This window comes from Leucoraja erinacea, chromosome 10, assembly GCF_028641065.1.
Source record: "Leucoraja erinacea ecotype New England chromosome 10, Leri_hhj_1, whole genome shotgun sequence".
Lineage (NCBI taxonomy): Eukaryota > Metazoa > Chordata > Chondrichthyes > Rajiformes > Rajidae > Leucoraja > Leucoraja erinaceus.
The window spans coordinates 15,431,214-15,456,138 of NC_073386.1; the positions used below are offsets into that span (position 1 = coordinate 15,431,214).

General features: G+C 42.6%; 1 protein-coding gene across 3 annotated transcripts in view; it reads left to right on the top strand.

The window, feature by feature from the left end:
* The window catches only part of LOC129700811 (lysine-specific demethylase 4A-like), a 77,388-nt gene extending 54,437 nt beyond the window's left edge, over window positions 1-22,951 (top strand). For all 3 annotated transcript variants that reach the window (XM_055641532.1, XM_055641531.1, XM_055641530.1), the window contains exons 17-22: window positions 2,682-2,790; window positions 8,960-9,148; window positions 12,839-13,009; window positions 14,354-14,473; window positions 18,293-18,385; window positions 19,772-22,951. In XM_055641532.1, coding sequence (XP_055497507.1) covers window positions 2,682-2,790; window positions 8,960-9,148; window positions 12,839-13,009; window positions 14,354-14,473; window positions 18,293-18,385; window positions 19,772-19,912 — 823 coding nt within the window. In that variant the 3' untranslated portion in view covers window positions 19,913-22,951. The remainder of the gene's footprint in view (window positions 1-2,681; window positions 2,791-8,959; window positions 9,149-12,838; window positions 13,010-14,353; window positions 14,474-18,292; window positions 18,386-19,771) is intronic.
* The last annotated feature ends 1,974 nt before the right edge of the window (window positions 22,952-24,925 follow it).

The window sequence follows — 24,925 nt, forward strand, 5'->3', positions numbered from 1 at the left end:
CAATACTCCAGTTTAGGTAAAATCAATAATATAAACTTTTAAAATTTACTTGCCTGAAGCATTTAAATACTGGCCCGGTGACAAATTGATGCTGTAAGACCACCAAATTAGTATAATTCCCAACTGCATATTTTGCTGTACTGGTGTTTTTATTGTACCTTCTCAGTCTTGTACAGTAACTTCTTCCACCTTATGAAATAGTTGGGAAAGGAGGGCTACTTTTGGTTTACCATGATAATAATAAATAATAATAATAATAATAATAATAAATATTTTATTGATCCCTTCAGGGAAATTCAGATGTCCAGAAGCCAACAACCAACAAACCCACACATTTAGAACGAAAGCAGACAAAAATACATAAAATACAATATGGACAATACATGAAAGCAATAAATACTGAGCACTGAGCTAGCTCGTTTTACCAGCTTGTCCAACTTCTTGCTGTTTTTAGCACTGATATTGTTACCCCAGCAGACAACAGCGTAGAAAATGACACTTGCAACCACAGTATGATAAGTACAGCATTTTGTTGCGCACATTGAAGGATCTGAGCCTTCTGAGGAAAAAGAGTGCTCTGTCCTGTTTTGTAGAGGGCATCAGTGTTGACAGACCAGCCCAGTTTGTTATGAAGGTACACTCCCAGATATTTATACGTCTGCACCACCTCAATGTCCACCCCTGCAGTGTTAACTGGCTGAAGGGGGAGCTTGGACTTGTCAAAGTTAACAACCATATCTTTGGTCTTGGTTATATTCAGGATGAGACAGTTCTCTTTACTCCAGACACAGAAAGCACTGGTCAAGTCCCTGTATTCCTCCTCATGTCCGTTCCTCACACATGCCACAATCGCTGTGCATCTGAATATTTCTGTATGTGGCATGTATCAGACTTATATTTGAAGTCTGCAGTATACAAGGTGAAGAGGAACGGGGCCAAAACCGTTCCCTGTGGGGCTCCAACATTGCACACCACTGTCCCGGAAACACAGTCCCCCAGCTTAACAAACTGTGGTCGACCCGTCAGGTAGTTGTATATCCAGGAGATAAAGGTGGAATCTTCTCAAGCTTGTCTTTCAAAATCAGGGGTTGGATGGTGTTGAACGCACTTGAAAAGTCGAAGAACAATGCTGTTGTGCTTCAGTTTCCTCACCAGCTTCCGTTTATAGTCCCCTTTTGCCTGCTTCAAGCTCCTTTTCAGGTCATGCTGTACCCTCTTGATCTTTTCCCGGTCACCAACCTTGAAAGTCTCCTTTTTCTTGTTTAGGAGGCTCTTGATGTTGCTTGTAATCCAAGGTTTATTGTTGGGAAAGCAACAAACAGTTCTTTTTGACACAACAACATCTCTACAGAAGTTGATATAGTCCGTTATGCATCCAGCCATCCTGTCGATGTCCATACTGCTGTTGAATTCCTGTGGCTCCATCAGTACGTCCCAGTCTGTGCATTGAAAGCAGGCCCTCAGTGATTCACTGGCCTCTGGTGTCCACTTTCTAAAAGACCGGGTGGTTGTAGGCTGTCTCAGTACACAGGGTTTGTAAGAAGGCCTTGGGTAAACCAGGCTGTGATCTGATTTGCCAAGTGGTGGAACGGCTAAAACACTGTAGGCCTCCTTGACATTGACATAGCACAAGTCCAGTGTCTTATTGTGCCTTGTGGGACAGTCAACATACTGAGAGAAACCCGACAAGTGAGGGCAATGTTCACATGTTCGAAGTCCCCTGATATGGCAAAGAGTACGTCCGGGAGTTGGGTCTGTCATCTCGCGACAGTCTCTTGGATGACGTCACATACGACTACAGGCTCCGCTCGAGGAGGAATATAAACAATAATGACGACGATGTGGGAGAACTCCCTCGGTACATAATAAGGTCTCAATCCAACCGCCAGGACCTCAATATCCTGACAACAGATCTTATCTTTCACAGTTATGTGACCTGGATTACACCACCTATTGTTCACCAGCAGAGCAAGACCCCCACCTTTGATCTTTCCACTCGCCTTCGGGTCTCTATCTAGCTCGTACCGTACTGAAGCCGGGTAGATCCACACAGGAGTCTGGGATGTTGTCCATCAGCCACGTCTCGGTAAAACACATGAGACTGCACTCACGGTAGACCCGCTGGTTCTTCATGAGGGCCTCCAGCTCCTCACACTTGTTAGGGAATGAGTTGACTTTCCCCATAAGGATCGATGGCAGAAATGGCTTGTTATACCTCCACGCGCTTAGCCTGGCACCGGCACGGCAACCATGGAACGGCGTCTTCAGCTCAGACGGGATAGGGTGTTTTATTCCGTAAGCTGTCCGTCGCCGCATAAGGAGTTCAGCCCTCCTATACGCTACTCTACGCATACTGTGTAAAATACTACACAACAACAACAACCAACGCACAAAACACACTAAAACACTAAACAAGACTCGGAGCTACAAGGACTGGCTGCCTCTCAGTTCGGCGCATGCTCAGAATGATAAGTCTTTACTAAGCTGAGCAAGGGGTTATTTGTGAACCAAGGTTGGATATAAATAATCCTGTGAAAGGTTCCTGGCCAAGAAAAGTCTGGCCATGAACGTATAAGTATGTTAATATATGTTTTAAGAACTTTTAGGAATATTTTTAAGCAGCTTAAATAAAGGCAGTTCAGTTATTAGATTTATCCATTAAATATACTTTTTTTGTATAGGTGGGTTCACCTAATGTGTGCTGTTGCAGTGCTGGAGGTACGGTTTGTGGACGTTGCAGAACGACGCCCTGTGGATGTCAGCCCAATACCACCACTTCGCTGGAAGCTGGTATGAATTACGTGATGCAAATGTCACTTGTTACAGATGCATTAGTCACTATTGTCTCTGGCATTGTCTATTTTTTGTCACCTACTCCAGGCAAGTAAATTCTAATTTGCATGCCACCATCGGTGAAATGTCATCCCTACCTACCTAACCTCCAGTGATCATTTTCAGCTTTGTGGACATTCAAAGCTCTCCTGGACAAATAGAATAAAACCGTGGCCTCTTCCAAGTGTATGAGTACATTGCCAACAACCTCTTTTGCAGGAAATACAGGTGCACAACCTTTTATCCGAAAGCCTTGGGACCAGACACTTTTCGTAATTCAGAATTTGTCGGTCTTCGGAATGGAAATTTTTTAGCGAAGATTTTAATGGCTGGCTCAGTGGTAGAGTGTTCGGCTCATATCCGCAAGGTCGCGAGTTTGCGCCTTAATCCCGGCAGTTACTCGGTCACGAGTTAGAGTCTTCAATGTCGTTTTTTCTAGCAGAATAAATGTTTGTATGAAATGCAGTGTAGGAGAGGTGTACTGACTGTGGGCAGAACTTTGGAAGTGATTGCCCACCAGTCTAAAAAGCCGCTGTGTCTCCCTGTCCCTGGGATAGCAGGGGGCGATCAAACAGCACAATACCCCCCTCCCCCTCCAACTCCAGAGGAATCCGCTCCCCGATGGGCCGCTATGGCGACAAGTGGCAGTTTGCCCACAGCCCGAGCTGCGCCACCCCAAGAACACCTTGCACACCATCAGCTTCTGCCCCTACGTGTTCCTCTGGAGTTGGGGTGGGGCTGGGCTGGAGTTGCTGCTGGCTGTGGGTCTCTGGGATCTCCGTGCTTGCAGTGGGCCTGGGGGTCGCTGTCCCGTTGGTCCTGACGTCTCCGGCCACCCCCCTGGACTGGAGCTGAGACTGGGAACTGTACCGCCCTTGCCCCCTCCCTCTGCAACTGCAAACAACCCCACTCTCCTGCAAGGGCGGTACAGTTCCCGGAGGATAGCAGGTGGCCGGAGACGTCAGGACCAACAGGAACCCGCTCCCCGATGGGCCCCTACGACGCCCCGAGCTGCGCCCAGTCATCCGCAACCCAGGTTCCTCTGTAGTTGGAGCGGGGCTGGGCTGGGCTGCTGCTGGCTGTGGGTCTCTGGGTTCTCCGTGCTTGCGGTGGGCCTGGTGGTCGACGTCCAATTGGTCCTGACGTCTCCGGTGACTGCACTAGCCTGCTGGCTGCCATCGCTGACGTGAAGACAGTACAAAGCCCCCGCGCCGGTGCAATGAGCGGGGAGCTGGAGAGGGGAGGGATGGGGTCACACACATGGCCGGGAAGCAGAGGGGTGTAGGTGGGGTGAAACTGAAGGGAGCGACAATCTGCTGCTGCCTGCACGCTGAGTTAAAAAGTTCCCACGCAAGACTCACGATACACTGTGTATCGTGAGTCTACCGTGGGAACTTTCTAACTCAGCGGGCAGGTAGCAGCATATTGTCAATTATTAACCCTCCCGCGCAATATACCCTCACCTTCTCTTTTATGGATGGGGATTTAGTTCCCCTTTCTTCGAGGACTGACCGGAGGTTCCGCTGTCACCTCTGCGGGCCGCCCTCGGTGAACATCCTGTCTCCCTGTCCCTGGAATAGTAGGGGGCGATCAAACAGCACAATACCCCCCTCCCCCTCCAACTCCAGAGGAATCCGCTCCCCGATGGGCCGCTATGGCGACAAGTGGCAGTTCGCCCACAGCCCGAGCTGCGCGACCCCAAGAACAAGACGTACCCCTTGCACACCATCAGCTTCTGCCCCTATGGGGAGCGTGTTCCTCTGGAGTTGGAACGGGGCTGGGCTGGAGTTGCTGATTTGGGATCTCCGTGCTTGCAGTGGGCCTGGGGGTCGGTGTTCCGTTGGTCCTGACGTCTCCGGTGACTGGCACTGTGCTGCTAGCATCGCGACGTGAAGACAGTACAAAGCCCCCGCGCTGGTGCAATGAGCGGGGAGCTGGAGAGGGGAGGGAAGGGGTCACACACATGGCCGGGAAGCAGAGGGGTGTAGGTGGGGTGAAACTGAAGGGAGCGACAATCTACTGCTGCCTGCACGCTGAGTTAAAAAGTTACCACGCAAGACTCACGATACACTGTGTATCGTGAGTCTACCGTGGGAACTTTTTAACTCAGCGGGCAGGTAGCAGCATATTGTCGATTATTAACCCTCCCGCGCAATATACCCTCACCTTCTCTTTTATGAATGGGGATTTAGTTCCCCTTTCTTCGAGGACCGACCGGAGGTTCCGCTGTCACCTCTGCGGGCCGCCCCCGGTGAACGTTTTCAAGGACCTTTCTTCAAGGACCGAAAAAATGTCGCTATTCGGAGGTTTTCGTTATTTGGATCTTCGGATAAAAGGTTGTGCACCTGTAGATGAATTTGATTTTGTGGCATAGTCATAATTGAGCACCCATGTTGATTTTCTCAACTCATTTTCCACAGGCGTTTTGAATGGTAATTTATTCTCTTGACTTGACTTGCTGTGCAAATGCTATTTTCAATTTTGAGGATGCTCTTTATTGAATTAATGAGCCCATTTTTTCTGCCCCAAATCATTCTCGAGATGTTGGTATCTCTTGAAGACCAGTATTCTTTTTTGCCGTTTCAAATTATGCAGGTAGTACTGAGTCCTTTGAACCTCTGCAGCTCTATGTTGAAGCTATTCACATGTGTTGGTGGGAATGGGTTCTGGGAGTGTTGCTTTATTATTCTGAAGCACCTTTAAAAATGCATTTCAAGTCAAAATAGTATATGATTTGAATGGGATTCAATCCATCTATTGTCCTGCATGCCCTTATTGGCTGAGATTGAGGATTAGGAACAGCAGTTAGGAAAAGCCTTGATAAATTGCTTTGTGCATTTTGTAGATGGCAGTGCAGCTTAACAATACTGGTACAGGTGTGAGTGAACCAATAGTGATGAATGGGGTGCCAGTCAAGCTAGCTGCTTTATTATAGATGGAGTTCCACTTCTGTGGTGAGCATTCCATCACACCGTTGATTTGTGTCTTGTATACGTGGTAAAGCTTTCAAGGAGTTGGAAGGGAAATCACTTTGCAAATGGGATACTAAACTTCTGACCAGTTCTTACACCATTGTGTTTAAGGTTGGTTCATTTTAGTTTCTGGACAATGGTGACCTTGGATAACTATTAATAGGCGATGATTCTCATATGACTGTTATCAAGCCGTAGGGAGACTGAAGCTGTTGTATATGAATGGTCTATTACGGCGAGTGGGCATTCTCTTCATAGGTTCATAAACCATAGGAGCAGAATTAGGCCATTTGGCCCATCGAGTCTACTCCACCGTTCAATATGACTGGTCTACCTTTCCCATGCAACCCCATTCTCCTGTCTTCTCTCCATACTTTTGACACCCTTAGAAATCAAGAACTTGTCAATCTCCTCTTTAAAAATACCCAGTGACGACCTCCTCCTCATCTCTTTTCCAAAGGTACATCCTTTTATACTGAGGCTGTGCCTTCTGGTCTTGGACTCTCCCACTAGTGGAAATCCTCTCCACATCCACTTTATAAAGACCTTTCACTATTTGGTAGACACAAAAACCTGGTGTAACTCTGGGTCAGACATCATCTCTGGGGAAAAGAAATAGGTGACCCTTCTTCACCTTCCTACACCTTTCACTATTTGGTAAGTTTCAATGAGATCCCTCTTCATCCATCTAACAGTCCAGGGCCGTTATGTACGGTATAATAATAACATGTTAAACCAAACATCCCCTGAATTATTCTCGTAAGTCTCACTTCTTGAATGCATTCTTGGTGGAATCTTTCCAAAGTTTAGTGAGATTGATTCTCTTTAAGGTCAAATATCAGCAGGTGATTGAAAATAATTTCAATAAAGTTAACTTGTTCACAATAAAGAGACATCATTGTTCTCTTTAAAAACATTGAAATTGACAAGCATTGGTTTCTATTGTTACTTGTGCAATGATACACTATGATATAAAATGTAACTTACAACTTTCAGTATCTTTAGTTTGCAGAACCAAAAATAAACTGTAGAGTAATTAAAGATATACTTTTTTTGAAAGAATTGCTGGGGAAGAAGCTTTATTATTCCAAATACGAAACCTTTTTCACCCCTAACACCCTTTCCCTTACTCACACAAGTCAAGAGTGTTTTATTGTCATATGTCCCGGATGGGACAATGAAATTCTTACTTGCTGCAGCACAACAGAATATGTGAATATGTAAACATTTTATATAATGGGGGGGAAAAAAGAAAATGTTCAATAAATAACAATTATAGTGCAAATAATAATATAGTCTTTTGCAGTTCAGTTTCATGTCCACAACATGATTTTCTATATTGTAGGGTTTCTTGGAAACGCAACTATTGGGTTTCAGCAGAACTACCCATAGTTACAATTACGTAGTTCACTTCAACGATGCTAGTGCCATCAAATGAAGAATATTGAAGTACATCTTTACCGTAGAAGCACAATACCTGCCAAGGCACATCTGCAGTGTTTCCACTTTGAAGGAAATTACCCGAAATTCGGGAAATTCTGGTTGTCTTCTGGTAATTTTTGGGAAATAAAATAATTTCGGAAAATGTCTGCATCCGGCCCACGGGATGCTTTGGGGGGAAAAAAGTATATTTATGACCATCCGCTCCTGCACGGTTGGGGGAGGCCCCTCGGTCGCGTCACAATTTAAAATGGCGCCGCTAATGCGGTAGGGACGCAAAATGACGCCGTCTCCCCACGTGTCCGCAGTGGGCCTGGGCGGGATCAGATCACCATTTTCACTACATTGTCTCGTGTACGGGTGAGTGCGACCGTGGAATATTGCATTGGGGGAGGGGGAGTTGGACCCAACGGGTCCACGCTTGTTTTATATGAGGGGTGTCAAACTTTCCGCAAAGAGGTCCAATCCTGCCCCCTTTGGAGGGAAAAAAAGGCAATGCCCGCTGCTCCGGCCAGGCCACCGCCTCACTCCCTGCCGGGGGGCCCTCTAATGCTGCGAGGGAGGGAGGGAGGGGAGAGAGAGAGGGGGAGGGGGAGAGAGGGAAAGGAAAAGGAAAAGAAAGGGAGGGAGGGAGCAGTAGAGGGTAGAGACGGGGGAGGGGAGAGAGAGGGAGCTGTCACAACCCAGTAGTTTAGTTTGAGGCTAATTAGAGGCTAACTGTGTTCATTGTCTGAGTTTGATTGCTGTTGTTAACGTGTGCTCGTGAATGGAAAGCAACAACAAATAGCATGCAGGAAGCATTTTTGAAAATTTCAGGAAATACCATCAAATTCCAGTAAATTTGGGATTCAATTTCAGGATTTTTTTTTGAGGTATGGAAGCACTACACCTCTGAATGTCCAAATATCTTTTCTGGACCCAAGTAATTCACACGATTGCCTAAAAGCTTCATCAGACAGAAAACCCAGACACCCAAAATCAGTGTTGAGGGCTGACTGTCTGGATATACAAATGTACCATTTATTAATTGGTGAACAAATATGCCATGTTTGATGTGACGTGTAAGAATCTGTTGGGTCTTGGAACCCTCCTTGATCTCTGGCATACAGGTGCAAAATAACTTAACTGATGGTAACTGATGTCTATTTAGATGTAGGTCAGTTAATAAAGCCCACTGTCTTGCATTTGGCTGAAGTGTACAAAAATGTCTCGTGGTCATGTCAGTTTACAAACCATATCTTGAGCAGCCTCCTGCAGTTGGGCAGTATACCATGTTCTAGACAGATCTGTTATTTAATTTCAAAATTGGTTACTGATTAGTTTCCATTGGAATAGGTTTTTTGACGACTGGTTCTCAACTTATATGGATGCCTGCTATCCACATCATGTGTGAAAAATGTCCCATGTCTAACAATCTCTAACACTGTAATGATAAAGTCATGTCAAGCCGAAGCGATTAGACAGTTTTTTGTTGGCAATAATTTTTGCTTTTTTTTATTACTGCTTGAATATAATTTGGGCTCAGCCAGATAAATGGCAGTCTTTACTGCATGTCTGGGTTAGGTGACAAAAAATAAATCACTTTTCGGGTCAAATCTCTGCATCCTATCCCCTTCCCACAGACTACAGTTTGCATTGTATCATTGATGTCTCATGTGCCTCAATCATTGTACTCTAATTAAAATTGCTTGTGATGACATTTTGGCCACTTACAGAAATGCTTCTACTGTAAGAAGAGAATGAAGAAGTCCGGTGGTTGCTGTATTCAGTGCTCCCATGGCCGTTGCCCCACGTCTTTTCATGTGACCTGCGCCCATGCTACGGGAGTCATCATGCAACCCGATGACTGGCCATTTGTAGTCTTCATCACCTGCTGTAGGCACAAGACTCCCATCCAAGGAGAGGTAGGTTTTTAACACTTCCTCCATATTCCTTGTAAAATGAATTAACTTTTACTAACGAGACATAAGACTGCTGATACTGGAGCAATAAATAATCTGCTAAAAAGATCATCAGGTCGACCAGCATCTGTGGGAAGGGGATAGGATGCAGAGATTTGATCCGAAATATCACCTTTTCCGTCCCACAGATGCTACGCGATCTACTGAGTTCCTCCAGCAAATTGTTTGTAACTTTTACTAATTGCTGTTACAGGCAAACTGTGTTCTGATTGACATGGGTATCATTGCTAATAGACATTCTTGGTGGTATATTAGTGTTGGCAATTAATTGCAGATTAGAAATACTTTTTGTAAAATTGAGATTGTTTTTGTTTCGTCCATCTACAAGTAGCAAACAATAAATGAAGCAATTGATAGCAGTCTCCTTGGCTTGTATGGTTTTTGATAGCGTGTATACAACATTACAAATGACAATAGACATTAGGTGCAGGAGTAGGCCATTTGGCTCCCCGCGCCAGCACCGCCATTCAATGTGATCATGGCTGATTATCCACAATCAGTATCCTGTTCCTGGTTTTCCCCATAATCCCCTGACTTCGTTATCTTAAGAGCTCTGTCTAACTCTCTTTTGAAAGCATTCAGAGAACCATCGAGTAAATAAAGTTTTTAAATAGTCTTTCCTGAAAATCTAATATTAGTACTCTAATATTATTCATGAAAATCTAATATTAGTCATGAAAACCTCAGAGTAAACTACAGCTGCAAAGCCTTGATGGGCTTGCTTGTTGCAAGTTGCAATGGTTCTGCTTAAACCATTTAATTCAATTGTGCAAAGATGATCTTAAAAGCTGACTACTCCATCGTAAATAAGCTGACTTTTTCTCTGCCATCATAGTATATTTAACTAATTCTCTTAATGATTAAATTGAGAAATTATATCCTTCAGCCTTTCTGACTGCTTTCCAGTTTAAAAAAAAACTATTTAAAAAATACCATTTATCAATTGCCTTAAACCTCTAGCATTGGCTTGCCAATTTTTTCTGCCTCTGAAAGTAATTTCTCTACACCCAATTAATTTAAGAATATTCATGAGAACATTAGTCAAATAGTTTAATCTTCTCTGCTCCAAGGAAAAGAATCTTCTTCATGTCTCCACATGACTAAAGTTCCCCCAAAGATGGTCACAAAATGCTGGAGTAACTCAGTGGGTTAGACAGCATCTCTGGAGAAAATGAATAGGTGATGTTTTGGGTCAGGACCCTTCTTCCAGCAGTGCCTACCATGACTAAAATTATAAAATGGTAATTATTAAATATAAATAGTAAAGGCACGGGAGAATTATGCCTACCTGAGATCGATCTCTTAGGTGGGCATAAATATCCCGTGCCTTTCATCCGCAGTACTTGTAATACACAAAAGTAAGTGCAGCTCACATGCGTCAACGCTGCTTCAAGTCATCAATGGCAAGGGGAGCTGAAGGTAGCTGAAATTCTGCCTTTGCGCCGTGGACTGCATGCATGTGCTGCTGCCTACTGCACATGCGGGTTTTTCAAACATGGATTGGTATTATCTTAAGAAACAAAGAGAGAAGAATCGAGTTTGTACAAATAATGTGGTAAGTAAATTTCTTTGAGCTATATGTTTTAAATACCATATTTCCCGGCAATGAAGACGCTACTTTTCCCCCAAAAATAAGGCACGAAAATTTACCTGCGTCTTGGAGGACGACTGTTAGGTTGATAGCCAAGAAAGATAGACTTGGCTATCCTTCAGTACAGCAACATCGAGAATGATGTTGCTGTACTAAGGGATAGCCAAATCTATCCCCCTTTGCTGGCAGCTGATGGGAGGCGGCTGTAAAAGGACAGCGCCGCTGGTGGAGAGTTTCACAGCGTGTGGGGAGTTTGGCCAGGGCTAAAGTTGCGGGAGGATAGGAGCGTTGAGAAGGAGGGGGTCGGGAATCATGCCAGCAGGAACCCACTCCCCGACAGGCCGCTACAGCGACAAGTGGCAGTTCGTCCACAGCCCGAGCTGCGCCCCCTCATCCGCAACCCGGGTTCCTCTGGAGTTGGAGCGGGGCTGGGCTAGAGTTGCTGCTGGCTGTGAGTCTCCGGGATCTCCGTGCTTGCAGTCGGTGTCCCGTTGGTCCTGACGTCTCCGGCCACCCCCCTGGACAGGAGCTGAGTGTGAACTGTACCGCCCTTGCCCCCTCCCTCTGCAACTGCAAACAACCCCACTCTCCTGCTCACCTGCAAGGGCGGCACAGTTCCCAGTCTCAGCTCCTGTACAGGGGGGTGGCCGGAGACGTCACAGCCCGAGCTGCGCCCCCTCATCTGCAACCCCAAGAACAAGACGTACCTTGCACACCATCAGCTTCTGTCCCTACAGGAAGCGTGTTCCTCTGGAGTTGGAACGGGGCTGGGCTGCTGCTGGCTGTGGGTCTCTGGGATCTCCGTGCTTGCAGTGGGCCTGGGGGTCGGTGTCCCGTTGGTCCTGACGTCTCCGGTGACTGGCACTGACCTGGCTGGCATCGCCGACGTGAAGACAGTGCAAAGCCCCCGCACCGGTGCAATGGGCGGGGAACTGGAGAGGGGAGGGAAGGGGTCACACACATGGCCGGGAAGCAGAGGGGTGTAGGTGGGGTGAAACTGAAGGGAGCGACAATCTGCTGCTGCCTGCCCGTTAAAACGTTCCCACGCAAGACTCACGATACACTGTGTATCGTGAGTCTACCGTGGGAACTTTTTAACTCAGCGGGCAGGCAGCAGCAGATTGTCAATTATTAACCCTCCTGCGCAATATACCCTCACCTCTTTTATGAATGGGGATTTAGTTCCCCTTTCTTCGAGGACCGACCGGAGGTTCCGCTGTCACCTCTGCAGGCCGCCCTCGGTGAACGTCTTCAAGGACTGAAAAAATGTCCGCTATTGGGAGCTTTTTGTTATTTGGATCTTCGGATAAAAGGTTGTGCACCTGTACTGTATTTTAATGTTGCTGTTTTACATGCTTTTAACTAGTTATTCTGTGTCATCAGGGACTGGATTGTTTTTACTGTTATTATGTGTGAAATGTTTTAAGTTTCATGTGCGATGCTCCGGTATTCCCTGGGAAACGTCTTCTCATTTTGCACTGTACAACTGTTGCTTTGCAAGATGACAATAAAGATTGATTGATTGATTGATTTGCCTTGCCTTTCTTAAACAAAACTTGCTACATTGTGATTAACTCTTTAATTATCATTACATACAAAAGAAAGATGAGTTCTGTCATTACTGAACCACTAAAAATTAACCCATGGAATCTTATTTCATTAAAAAATGTTTGAGATTTTAAACATCTGCAGTCCTCTTTGTTCATTATACCTTCTCCTACTGCAGTATTTATTTCCCTCATTTCATCCTGTATGTAATTTTGACATTTAAGTAAGTCCTTTTTTCCAACTCATCCTCCCAATTATTTCATCTTTATCAAACCTGTTCAATCGCCTTTTCACAGTGCCCAAAAACCTTGTTCCATGACTGCAGCTTTAAGGAAAGCTGGTATAAAGGGACTAAGTCATGGCAGTTGCTAATAATTTTGACCTGTTATCTGATCAGTATCAATAAGAATCCTTTCACAAAAGCTATCTGTCATCACATCCTGAATAGTTGCAATCAATGGAATCCTTAAAAGATTTTCTTAATTTTTCCACAGTGCTCTAAATCAGCTTTGAATGAGATTGAAGTTGGTCAGAAGGTCATCTCCAAACACAAGAATGGGCGCTTTTATCAATGCGAGGTGGTTGGATTGAGTAAAGAAACCTTCTATGAAGTAAATTTTGATGATGGTTCCTTCAGTGACAACTTGTATCCAGTGGACATTGTGGTAGGTTGTGGTTATATTACTTCGTAAAATAGCTTGTGACTGAAATAGTGTGACCTAGCATCCAACACAAGGTAGTGATGGTCATTAAGCAATCTCGCACAGTTTATTGAAAACCTGCCTGAGCAGGACATTAATGTTTTCTTTTTAAGGTGATTTGGTCCTAGAATAGATGGTCTTATAGAAACTTACAAAATTCTTAAGGGGTTGGACAGGCTAGATGCAGGAAGATTGTTCCTGATGTTGGGGAAGTCCAGGACAAGGGGTCACGGCTTAAGGATAAGGGGGAAATCCTTTAAAACCGAGATGAGAAGAATTTTTTTCACACAGAGAGTGGTGAATCTCTGGAACTCTCTGCCACAGAGGGTAGTTGAGGCCAGTTCATTGGCTATATTTAAGAGGGAGTTAGATGTGGCCCTTGTGGCTAAGGGGATCAGGGGGTATGGAGAGAAGGCAGGTACGGGATACTGAGTTGGATGATCAGCCATGATCATATTGAATGGCGGTGCAGGCTCGAAGGGCCGAATGGCCTACTCCTGCACCTAATTTCTATGTCTATGATTCTATGATAATTGTATAAGATTGAATTGAATAAATTTTATTAGCCAAGTCTGGAAACATACAAGGAATTGGCCTTGGTGTTTTGCTCGCAAGTAACAACACGATATACAATAGGCAATTAAAAATAGGCAATTAAAAATAAAACATTATAATTTAAATATGCAAAGAATTAAATATAATACCAGAGCAAAAGGTGGCAACAGATTTTTGGTTATTGAGTAGAGCCACTGCTCATGGAAAAAAGCTGTTTTTATGTTTGGCTGTGGCGGCTTTGACCGTCCGGAGTCGCCTTCCAGAGGGAAGTGCTTCAAAGAGTTTGTGGCCAGGGTGAGAGGGGTCAGAGATGATCTTACCCGCTCACTTCCTGGCCCTTGTAGTATACAGTTCGTCGATGGGGGTAAGGTTGCAGCCAACAACCTTCTCAGCTGATCGAACGATGCGCTGTGGTGATTGGGGGGAGTGTCTATCGAACCTGCAGTAGAACTCGTTCAGGTCGTTGGTCAGCTGATGATCGAAGATAACAGATAACATGGATAAAAGTGTACACATTGATACACTTGTAGTCTTTGAAAGGCATAAATAAATACATATTTTCATTTGTTTCCTTAATATTTTGAAATATGTTCTTTTTTTTCTCAGTGGATGTCTTGCATTAATTGCATTACTTTCAGTGTTGCATACTATGACTATTTGGAATCTGTTATGTGGTCAGATTCTTCCAAGGATGAACATTGAATTTCTTAAGAATATAAATTATTGACTCTCAATTACTGCTAATTTTTTTAGAGTCGTGACTGTCTTCGTTTGGGGCCCCCTGTGGAAGGAGAGGTGGTTCAAGTCACATGGACTGATGGACTAGTGTATGGAGCCCAATTTGTCGCATCACATGTTATACAGCTCTACCAGGTACAAAACAATGTAAAGTAAATTGCCTTAATAGCAAAACTCAGTTTGATACTTCATGCAGGTAGTTGTTTGTGTAGGTATCAGTAGCAGAAATATCTTGATTGATTGATTGCTTAACATCAGTCCATTGCATTGAAAGTTTTTTTCCTGCACTGCACCATAAACATGCCAAACATGCTGTAAGATTTTCCCTTGGTGTTAACTTTGGAGCAATTGATTATTTCAAAATCTTAACCATGTTGAATAAGATTTCATTCTAACATTTTCAATAGTTTATCTATTGGCTCTTGGTATTTGTTTATTAATGTCACATGTACCGATATCTATCTATATATTACTAAGACTCTCGTCTTGTTTGGACGTCTGCGTGCATGCAGACTCAAGGAACTACGCCGAAATGGTACACAATAGCGCAAAAAAATGTGCACCACCTTACACCATTGACCTGTGGTTGTTTGTATCCAGTTTCGTTCAGATTAATGTTGTATTTCACAAGTTATCACATTTTTAAGTTTACTAAATGCACTTTGATAATCACTTCAACACTTCAGTGCTTGCAGTTGCAGCTATGACATCATAATGGGATCTCAGTCCTCAACCCGACATTTGCAACAATGTTGCCATCATGGAACACTTTGTTGTGGTCCTGGCCAAAGATCTTATAGCGGAGCAAGATAGGCTACTCCTGCTAAATACAATGGGCTGACGTGTAGTACGCTACGGAGGGGATCCTGGGCATTTTTCCACGCCCATTTTAGTAACCGGAGCCTACCTGACCCGACCCGACTCGCAGTGTAATCAATGAACAGTTTGTGTGTGTGATATAGGGTTAGATTCATCATTCTGTCAGTTCATACTTCTTGTCAAGAATAACATTTGACTCTGGTAATTGTCTTTTTTTAATATATTTTAAATCATTTATTTTTAAATGGCTCACAAGCAGTGTTTGAGTTGATTTTGTAGTAACCGGAACCGACCCGACTCACAGGGTAATTGACATTGCGGGGGACGTTTTTGTGCGTGATATAGGGTTAGATTCTTAATTCTGTTAGTTCATAATTCTGTTAATTCTTGTTAAAGAATAAAATGTTTTTAAACACACATACATGAATGTGATATAAATGTATATAATCATATAACACACACAATTATATTTCTTCTGATCCAATGATGAACTTTATTTAGACTAGACAAGGGACATTAAATAAGAAACATTGTAAACCTCCCCGCAACTTCACACACACTAGGCCTTATCCCCTGGCCCCACACTCCCTCTCCCGCTGCCCCGGGCCGCGCACTCCCTCACCCGCTGCCCCGGACTGCGCACTCCCTCTCCCCAGACCATACACTCGCTCTCCCGCTGCCCTGGGCCACGCACTCCTTCTCCCCGCTGCCCCGGGCCCCACAGTCCGTCTCCTTCTCCCCGGGCCCCACATTCCCTCTCCCTCTCCCCGGGCCCCACATTCCCTCTCTCCCCGGGCCCCACACTCCCTCTCCCTCTCCCCGGGCCGCGCACTCCCTCTACCCGCTGCAGAAACAAAGATCCGATCTTTGACCGGAAGCAAGATGGCGGAGCAAGATGGCGGGGGCTGGTTGCTAAAATGGGTCATATAATCACCCATGAATCCGCCCATGAGCGTACTACACGTTTGCGTGAGAGTAACCCATCTTGCTCCTCTATAAGATCTTTGGTCCTGGCAGCAAGTGATTGAACTGAAGGGGGAGGGGCCAGGGGAAGTGGAAATGGATGTGCTGGGGAAGGCAGGGAAAGTGCAATTGGAATATTTTTTAAGTCCAGTGTTGGGGAGGCAGGGGAGTGGTGGGATCTTGCGTTGGGGAACGGGTTGCGTTGGGGGGGGGCAGGCCTCCTGTAGGGGCTATGGGTGAGTGGTGGAAATGGATTGCGCTGGGGGAACGGGGGAGTGGTGGATTATTGCGTTGGGGGAATGGGGCCCAATGGGTCCCACTTGGTCTCGTATATTACCAAAACTCTCGTCTTGTTTGGATGTCTGTCTGTCTGCGTGCATGCGATCTCAAGGTACAACGCCCAAACGGAACACAATAGCGCAAAATGTTTGCACCGCCTTACCATTGACCTGTGGTTGTTTGTATCAAGTTTCATTCAGATTGATTTTATTTCACAATTTATCACGTTTTTAAGTTGACTAAATCCACTTTGATAATCACTTCAACACTTCAGTGCTGGTAGTTGGAGCTAAGACGTCACGATGGGATCTCACAGTTCTCCACCTGACATTTGCAACAATGTTGCCATCAGAGAACACTTAGTCGTGGTCCTGGCAGCAAGTAATTGAATGGGAGGGGGTGGGGCCAGGGGATGTGGAATTTGAATTGGAAGTGCTGGGGTAGGCAGGGTAGTGGTGGAATCTTACTTTGGGGAACGGGATGTGTTCGGGGATCGGGCCACCCGTCAAGGCTATGGTTGAGTGGTAGAATATTGTGTTGGGGAACGGGTGAACGGTGAATTATTGCATTGAGGGAGCCGGGCCCAACGGGTCCCACTTGGTCTAGTATATTACTAAAACTCTCTTGTTTGTTTGAGTGCGTGATTTTTCAAAACTCCGCCAAATTTGTGTACGATAGCGCTACAATTTTTGGCCCTCCTTACTCACCATTGTCCTGGGATGTAAAAGAAACAAGCTTTGTTCGGATTGATGTTATATTTTACAAGTTATTGACATTTTTAACTTTACAAAAAACACGTTTCAGCACTTTTCCACTTCCCCTGCCCGTCATCGCTTCACAATGACGTCACAATGGGATCCCGAATCTCATTTACATTTAAAAATCGCGATTTCAAAAAAAAAAATCAGTTTTAATCATATTCCTCTTTTTTCATTAACAGCCAACATTATTTTGAGGGTTTTTTTAAAGAAAAAACGTGATATTCATAAATAATTCAATTTTTTTAATTGCGGTTTTCATTGGGGGGGGGGGGGGGGGGGGGGGGGGGGGGGGGGCGGGCTTTCATTAAAAAAAAAAAATTGTGATTTTCATTGTGGGGGGGGGGGGGGGGGTGAGATAGGGGGAGGGTTGGGGGGGGAGGGGTGGGGGGAGGGGGAACGGGGATAGAGGGAGAGGAGGGGGTAGGGAGGGGAGAGGGGTTATGGAGGGAGGGAGTGACAGGGTATCCGTGCGTACGGATTTTAAAATAACCCAATGGGTCCTCACTTGGTCTAGTATAATGTAAAACTTTACTTTGTGTGCTATCCAGCCAACTCATACCATAGGTTACACAGAAAAGCTGGAGAAACTCAGCGGGTGCAGCAGCATCTATGGAGCGAAGGAAATAGGCAACGTTTCGGGCCGAAACCCGTCTGAAGAAGGGTTTCGGCCCGTGTGCCTATTTCCTTCGCCTATAGATGCTGCTGCATACCAGCTTTTCTGTGTAACCTTCGATGTGTAGTTCCCTCTTAAACCATACCATACATGTGTACACCAATGGAGCAAAATATAAACCAGTGCAGAATTTGCTGTTACCGCCACAGATAAAGCAGATGAAATAACAGTGCAAGGGCTGCAACAAGATAGATAGGGAATTCATCCTTGGCAAATGGAAAGTCTGAAAGAACGGGGAATATGCTGTTCTTGAATCATGTGGTGCATGGTTTGGTGCTTTTGTATCTTCTGTCAAACAAGAGAGGGGTGAAGAGAAAATAAAGAGTGCGATAATGCAGATGCATGGCTCACAAAACTTTCAAAAGTCTGCTAAATTATTTTTTATCAATCTTATCCTTCCAGGGTCTGCGATTCCAATTACATTTTCTGATTTTTATTGTACTTTGCTTGTCTCTTCAGGTGGAATTTGAAGATGCTTCTCAACTCATGGTGAAAAGGGAGGATGTGTACACTCTAAATGAAGAACTTCCCAAGAAAGTCAAGTCCAGGCTTGTAAGTATTTATTATTTCAATGATGCAATGTGCTATTTCGGGAGTTATTCTTTTGGGTCACAGCCTAATGTGTTGATGGGCGGGTTACAGCTTAATGTGATTCCATGTTTTTGGTGTTTTTGTCAGACTGTGTCTCCTTCCCTTACTCACCTGCAGACTTGTGGTCCGTGCAAACAATGCATTATGTTGGGGAAAGAAGCAACCCAATCTAAGGCTTCAGAATGTTGCTGTGCAGAGCTTTGAAGCTCTCACTAGTGTTGGCTACATGACCCAGTTCGTTTTTTTGTATGTCTTTTTTTTTTACTTAAATGAAGACTACGTGGCATTATCCACTGTCTTAAAATAGCTGGATCCTTAAACATATCAAATGGAACTATTTGCGATATGTACTATGTACTAATGTGGTTGATGTTGTTGTCACTTCATTTTGAAACACTAATTTTACAAAATTGGAAATGTATTCAGTACATTTACAACTCTAATACAGTAAATCCTTAAGTTTCATGGTAGATAATATTTGCAACAAGTTCTGGCAAATATTTTGATTGCCCAGAGCTAGTGGGAAATGCTTCAAAGGCAGCATTTGCAAAGTGAATTGAGGATTTAATTTGCTAGGCAATTTGCCCTCAATCCTCTAGAAGTGGCAGATCACATGAACACATTGCAGAGGCACTCATCCAGGGTGTGAGCAGGACATATATTCCAGTGACAGTGGAATATCAGGGTTTTTTGCTACCTTTATCTGGAGGCTTAAATGCCTTAAATGCAATGATTTCCTCATTAGAGCCATAGAGAGAAAGTCAGAGAGTGATATAGTTTGGAAAAAGGCCCTTCGGCCCGACTCGCCCACACCAGCCAACTATGTCCCAGCTACATGAGTCCCACTTGCCTGCGCTTGGTCCATATCCCTCCAAACCTGTCCTATCCATGTACCAGTCTAACTGTTTCTTCAAGAATGGGATAGTCCCAGCCTCATTAGGAGAGGAACCACTGGTTTAAACATGTAATTAGGCCATCCTAGGGAAGGCAGCGGGGGGTGTGGGAGGTAGCAGATGGGAGCACGGGGTGATGCTAAATTCTGCCTGCAGCACAATAAGAAGAACTGCTACAGCCATGCGGCAGCCTCACCAGAAATACTGTACTTGTGGATATTGGCTACAAATTTGCAAAGCTCTGAAAGTTAAGGATTTACTGTCCACTACTTTGTTGGGGCATCATGTCAGCTACTAATCATTCTAGTTATTATATGTAAATAGAAAATTTCCAAACTGAGCTGTTTGTCATTTTTGCTCTCATTTAGACTTTCAGTGCAATATATCCTATGCCTGTAGAGTGTTGTTGTCAAAATATTTAATGTATTAAAAATAGTCATCATTTGTCTTGCAGTCTGTGGCATCAGACATGCGATTCACTGGAATATTTGCAGAAGAAGAGGTTGCTCATGTATCAAAACGACAACGAGTTTTGAACTCCAGGTATCGTGGAGATTATGTTGAGCCATCTCTGTACCGTACAATTATGGAGTAATTCAGAAATTGTTCAGAACTTCATCTATGAAAATCAATTGGGACAAATTTGGTTTTCACACATGGTTGTATTGTAGATATGTGAATGCAGCTGAGTTCTAATTTCTCTGGCAAAAGGCCACTCTGCACCACTGAACAGCCTCAATAACAGCACTTGCTTGGAACATGAGCATCAAATATCCTGGGATTTCATCAAAGCTGTCTCTGCACATTCTTTGGTCTTGCTTCGGACTCCTGCATTGTATGGTGCGGACTAATCTGGATCAAGAAATGTCTTTATTTGAGGTTTCAGGGGGGGCGAAGAGTGGATCTATGAAGAATGTCTTTGGGTAAAATATCAATGGTCAGGAAGAGAAAAAACATTTACCTTTTAATATTGCAGATAATTGTGCTTAATTTTGTTCACATCCATATTGACTATCAAATGGAACTTATTGCTTACCTAATTTCTGATACACATGTACAGTAAGGCTGATGCATAGTTGTTTCACCATAGCCATGTAACCAACCCCCTCTGCAAACTATGATGAGTTCTAGAAGATGTGAATACGATTTGACTACATTTAGCCCAAAACTAGGGTCGTGATTGGTGCTTGAGTTAAAACTCTTGTGTATTTATAGGGAAGCCTGAAGCAACAGGTTGACTGGTGATTAGACACTTTTTTTAAAGAAAATATTTTCCTCTTAAATGTTGCAGTTTATTTCAGTGTTCACCATGGCAGTAAATAGAAAATTGAGTCCTTGAATGGGAAAGTATTGATAAAAGTAGCAACATAATTTTAGAAGGCCAATGTGTATTTTCAAAACAAACTGGTTACATTCTCACATATCTCAAATCCCATCACCGGGTGGTGACCATTTCATGATTTTGTAAAGGTATTGTTCATATTATGTGAACACTTGTGATCTGGACTCCTGTGCAGTTTTAATCTGTACTACAAATTATATTTGTTTATTCAATTATTAACTTTTATTGGAATATTCATACTTAATTGCATTGTAAAATGTTCTTGATTTGTTTTGTTGGTTTGGTGTAGACTGTCGGAACTGTTGTTGGGCAATGCACACAAGTTGCAAATCTTTGTTAAGACGAGTAGACTTTTAAATGTGGGCAAGATTGGTTGCGTAATCCAAATTGGTGTCCAAAAACTGAAACAACTGATGCAACAGACCATTTATTTTTGGGTTCAGCATATTTATGAAGTTGTATTAATACCATCTGCTGTTGTGATAACATAAAATAGTAAAACTAGCTATCTGAATTTTAAAGGTTGAATTTAACTGTAAAAGGAAACTATAATTAAATGATGGTGTTTATGTTGATGAATGTATCCTGAAACACTCTTGCCTTCCTGATGGAAAACGATGCAGTAATAAGAAGCCAAGCTGTTTTTTTTAGTTAGAAAACCTTTGTTTCTGGTAACTTGGAATTGAGGAGATATAAATGGTAATTTCAGTTGTTTCCAGCAGTTAGGAAGTGTTGATTCCATTCTATCCTCCTTAGAGTCCAGTTTTAGAAAATAGCCATTCAAGCTATTTATTTTTCAATTTCAGTATAGTGTTCATGGAGCAATTTCACTTGATTTCTCGTTTTTTTTAATTTTGTAATTCTTCTAAAAATTATTAGTCCCAGATCCAGCCTCATGAAATGCTTCAATTGATATGTTTTGAAATGACAGCCATTTATGTGATGAACATTTTCTTTTTCAGAGCACCTTTGTTGATGCACTTTTTTTAAATTTGAGAATCTTGTTTCAAATTTTTCAATGTGTTTATAGGTTTGGAATTCTAATTCCATCAGTGAGAGTTTAGTTTATAGTTTCAAATGTATCAAAGTTCCAGGCACCCTAACAATTTCTTGGCATTTGTAATGGGTTATTCGTGATTGGTTGGAACTGGAAAATGCATGTTAATAAAACTTCATATTTGTAATCCAATTGGTCATTTTACAAAAAAGAATGTTTAATAAATGTTCATGCTATTATTTTCTATTTTTCTTCAAAGAAATTATGCTTGGCTATGCTGTGTGTTCAAGACCTGTTCTGTAGTTAAGAATGTTTGATCCATCAGAGCTCTATCTCTATATGTATGTTTCATTCTGAAGAGGATTTCGGTCTTGTATAACCTGTTAATTGTCATTTTAAGGACATTGAGTAAATTCCCTTTAGGCTCTATTGGAAAACAGACAACGCAACATATTTAATTCTCCTTTCTGATGTATTTATTAGCCTCATTTATGTTTGAAACATGCTCATTGACTCTCACTTTTTGGAGCATTTTTGTGTGTACCAATTACTTTAAGGGGCAAAATCTAATATCTGATGTGAAAATTGAGCAATGTTTAGTTCAATCCTTCCAGTCATATTCCAATAATAAATAGCGTTAATTTAAATGGGTTTGATTTTCTTTTTGTAACTATGATTTTTTTTTCTCCAGAATGTTGTCATTTGTTTTGCAATCTCCAAATACTGTCTATGATACTGAGCCGTGTCTTCAATTAATTTAGATGGAATGGAAAAATCAACTGTATTTCTCAATTAGACATTCTATCTGTGAACCTTTTTTAAATGATTGCCATCTATTTATTCTCCGAGTGATGGTGAAAATGTTGCATAGAACTGTGAGAACAAATCAACAAAATAACCCTTTATAGCATTGTTGAAAGAGGTGGGTACATTTTTCATCCAGTTTTCAAATCCTTTTTATGATATGTGCTATTGTTTAACAGGAAAATATTATTAAATTGTTAAATATTACCACCTCCCAGAGGGAAAATTATATCCACCTAAAATCTCATGGCATCTTGCCCCTCACTAAAATAATTGAACATTTCTTTAAATCTTTGTTCTTCATCTGAGGGACCTACAGTCTACACTACAACCATCTCAGGAGTCTGTACAGTAATTGATTGTATTGATCTATAAAAATGACTGTATTAGTTTAAGCAAACATGAAGTTTAAATGGCTTGCTGTGATTGTTTAGGAAAATAAGAACACATTGAAATGATTTACAGTCAATAAATGTCTTTTTTGTCTTTGATTTTTTTTTGTTTCAATTACCATAAATCTATGAAGGTCTGAAGGTGAACTTTTCAGTTTAGTGCTGTTGCTTATTAAGCTTGGCCCCACTAGGATTAGTAAGTATGTAATTTCCACATTAGGGGCAAAGAGCAAGGGAAGGATGACTTAGAATTCTATAATCAACACTGCGTCTTCTGACCTAATAAAAGTAATAGTCTTCGTATTCAATAGGTGGTTCCTGTGTGGAAACCAGAACCGAGTTTACAAGGAATCAAAAGATCTTATGGTTAAAAGTATTCAATGACATCTTCAGCAGCCTTGTTGTTAGGAAGGATACAAGAAGAATATAAACAGCTCCATGTCCTTGAGAGATTTCCCAAACATTAACTTTTCAGCATGCTTAATGGGCATTGTTATTAAGACAGAACAGACATCTTTTATACATGGCACAATAAAATACATTGTGATATTATACTGTTTCGCAGCTGAGAAATTATCTTGAAAATATTTTTTCCAAGTTATCTAAGACATCTGAGCACAGCTAAATGTTTGCATTGTCAATGCCATTTTAACAGACGGTCATGTCCAACAAAGTGGTTGAGATGCTATACGCACTTTTGTTCTTGAGGCACAGTGGATGGTTGAGCCTATTAAAATGATTCTAATTATGGCCATCTGGTGAAGTTCATTCTCTTTTTGGCATTGATTGAATTGGAGGCTTAAAATATTTTCATATATCCTAGTTAAAGTACAGGATGTAGATTAACTCTAGCATTAAGGTAAACACTCTTTATTGTGAATGGAGCCTAAGAACTGAGCATTGCATCCCTGCCAAACATTGTTTAGTAGTTTTATTTGTGCAAGTTTGGACCCTGATGTAATAGAAAACTGGTCATTGTTTGACAGGTTTCTGACAATACAAATGTTTGACATTCCAACTACATATGGTCTTTAGGATTATACAATTTCAAAGTAAATATCCCAATCTCTGCTGAAAATGCACACCAATATAAAACCACAAAGTTACTATACACAAATAAATGGTTATACTTAACAATTGTCCTAAAAATCTATCTCTTGACCAATTTATTGATCATTTTGTCTTTCCTTTTTTATTTTGTACCTGGTTTTCCAAATGGCTCTGCGGTTCTTTAAGTGATATTGGAATGAGTACCCCAAAGATGTGTGCGTTTGTAGGTTTATGTAAGAGTATGCACATTTATGCAAGAGTATAATTTGCCAGTGAACTCAGTCAGTTTAAATGAAGTGTGGGAACCAGGGACCCAATGTGCAGAATAAAACCAGCTGAGCCAGAGGCTGAGGCATTGTAATTCATGGCAATAGGAAATCACATTATCAGAGTTTCACTGTAGCGTGCATTTTGTTTATCTTATGGATCATCTTGATATACAAATCCTTTGGCCTGGGGTCCATTGCTCATTAGAGCTATAACAGTCTTCCACTTTGCCTTTTTAGTTATCGAAAATAAAATCCTGCTGTTGCCCTGGAAGCACATCCTCCACTAGCCCTTTCACATTAAAACCATCTGAATCGGGCATCATGCTATTAAAGGACTATGCAATGAAACAAAATTTTCTGAATGCTCCATTTCAGGAGAGTACATGGATGTCCACTATTTGGAGACGCAAGTGGTGTGTGTGTGTGTGTGTGATCGATCGATTGATCGTTGGCCCTACTTACCATTGTTACCATTGTCCTGGGGAGTCCTTTCGCCAAGTTTCGTTCAGATTGATGTTATATTTTACAAGTTATTGACATTTTAAACTTTACACAAACCACTTTTAAAGCACGTTTCCACTTGCCCTGCCTGTCAATGATGTTACAATGTGATCCCAAATCTAATTTACATTAAAAATCGTGGGGGGGGGGAGAGATAAGTGGAGCGTTCATTTAAAAAAAAACATTGTAGTTTTCATTGTGGAGGGGTGGGATAGAGGGGAGGTGAGAAGTGGGGGAAGCAGGGAGGGAGGGA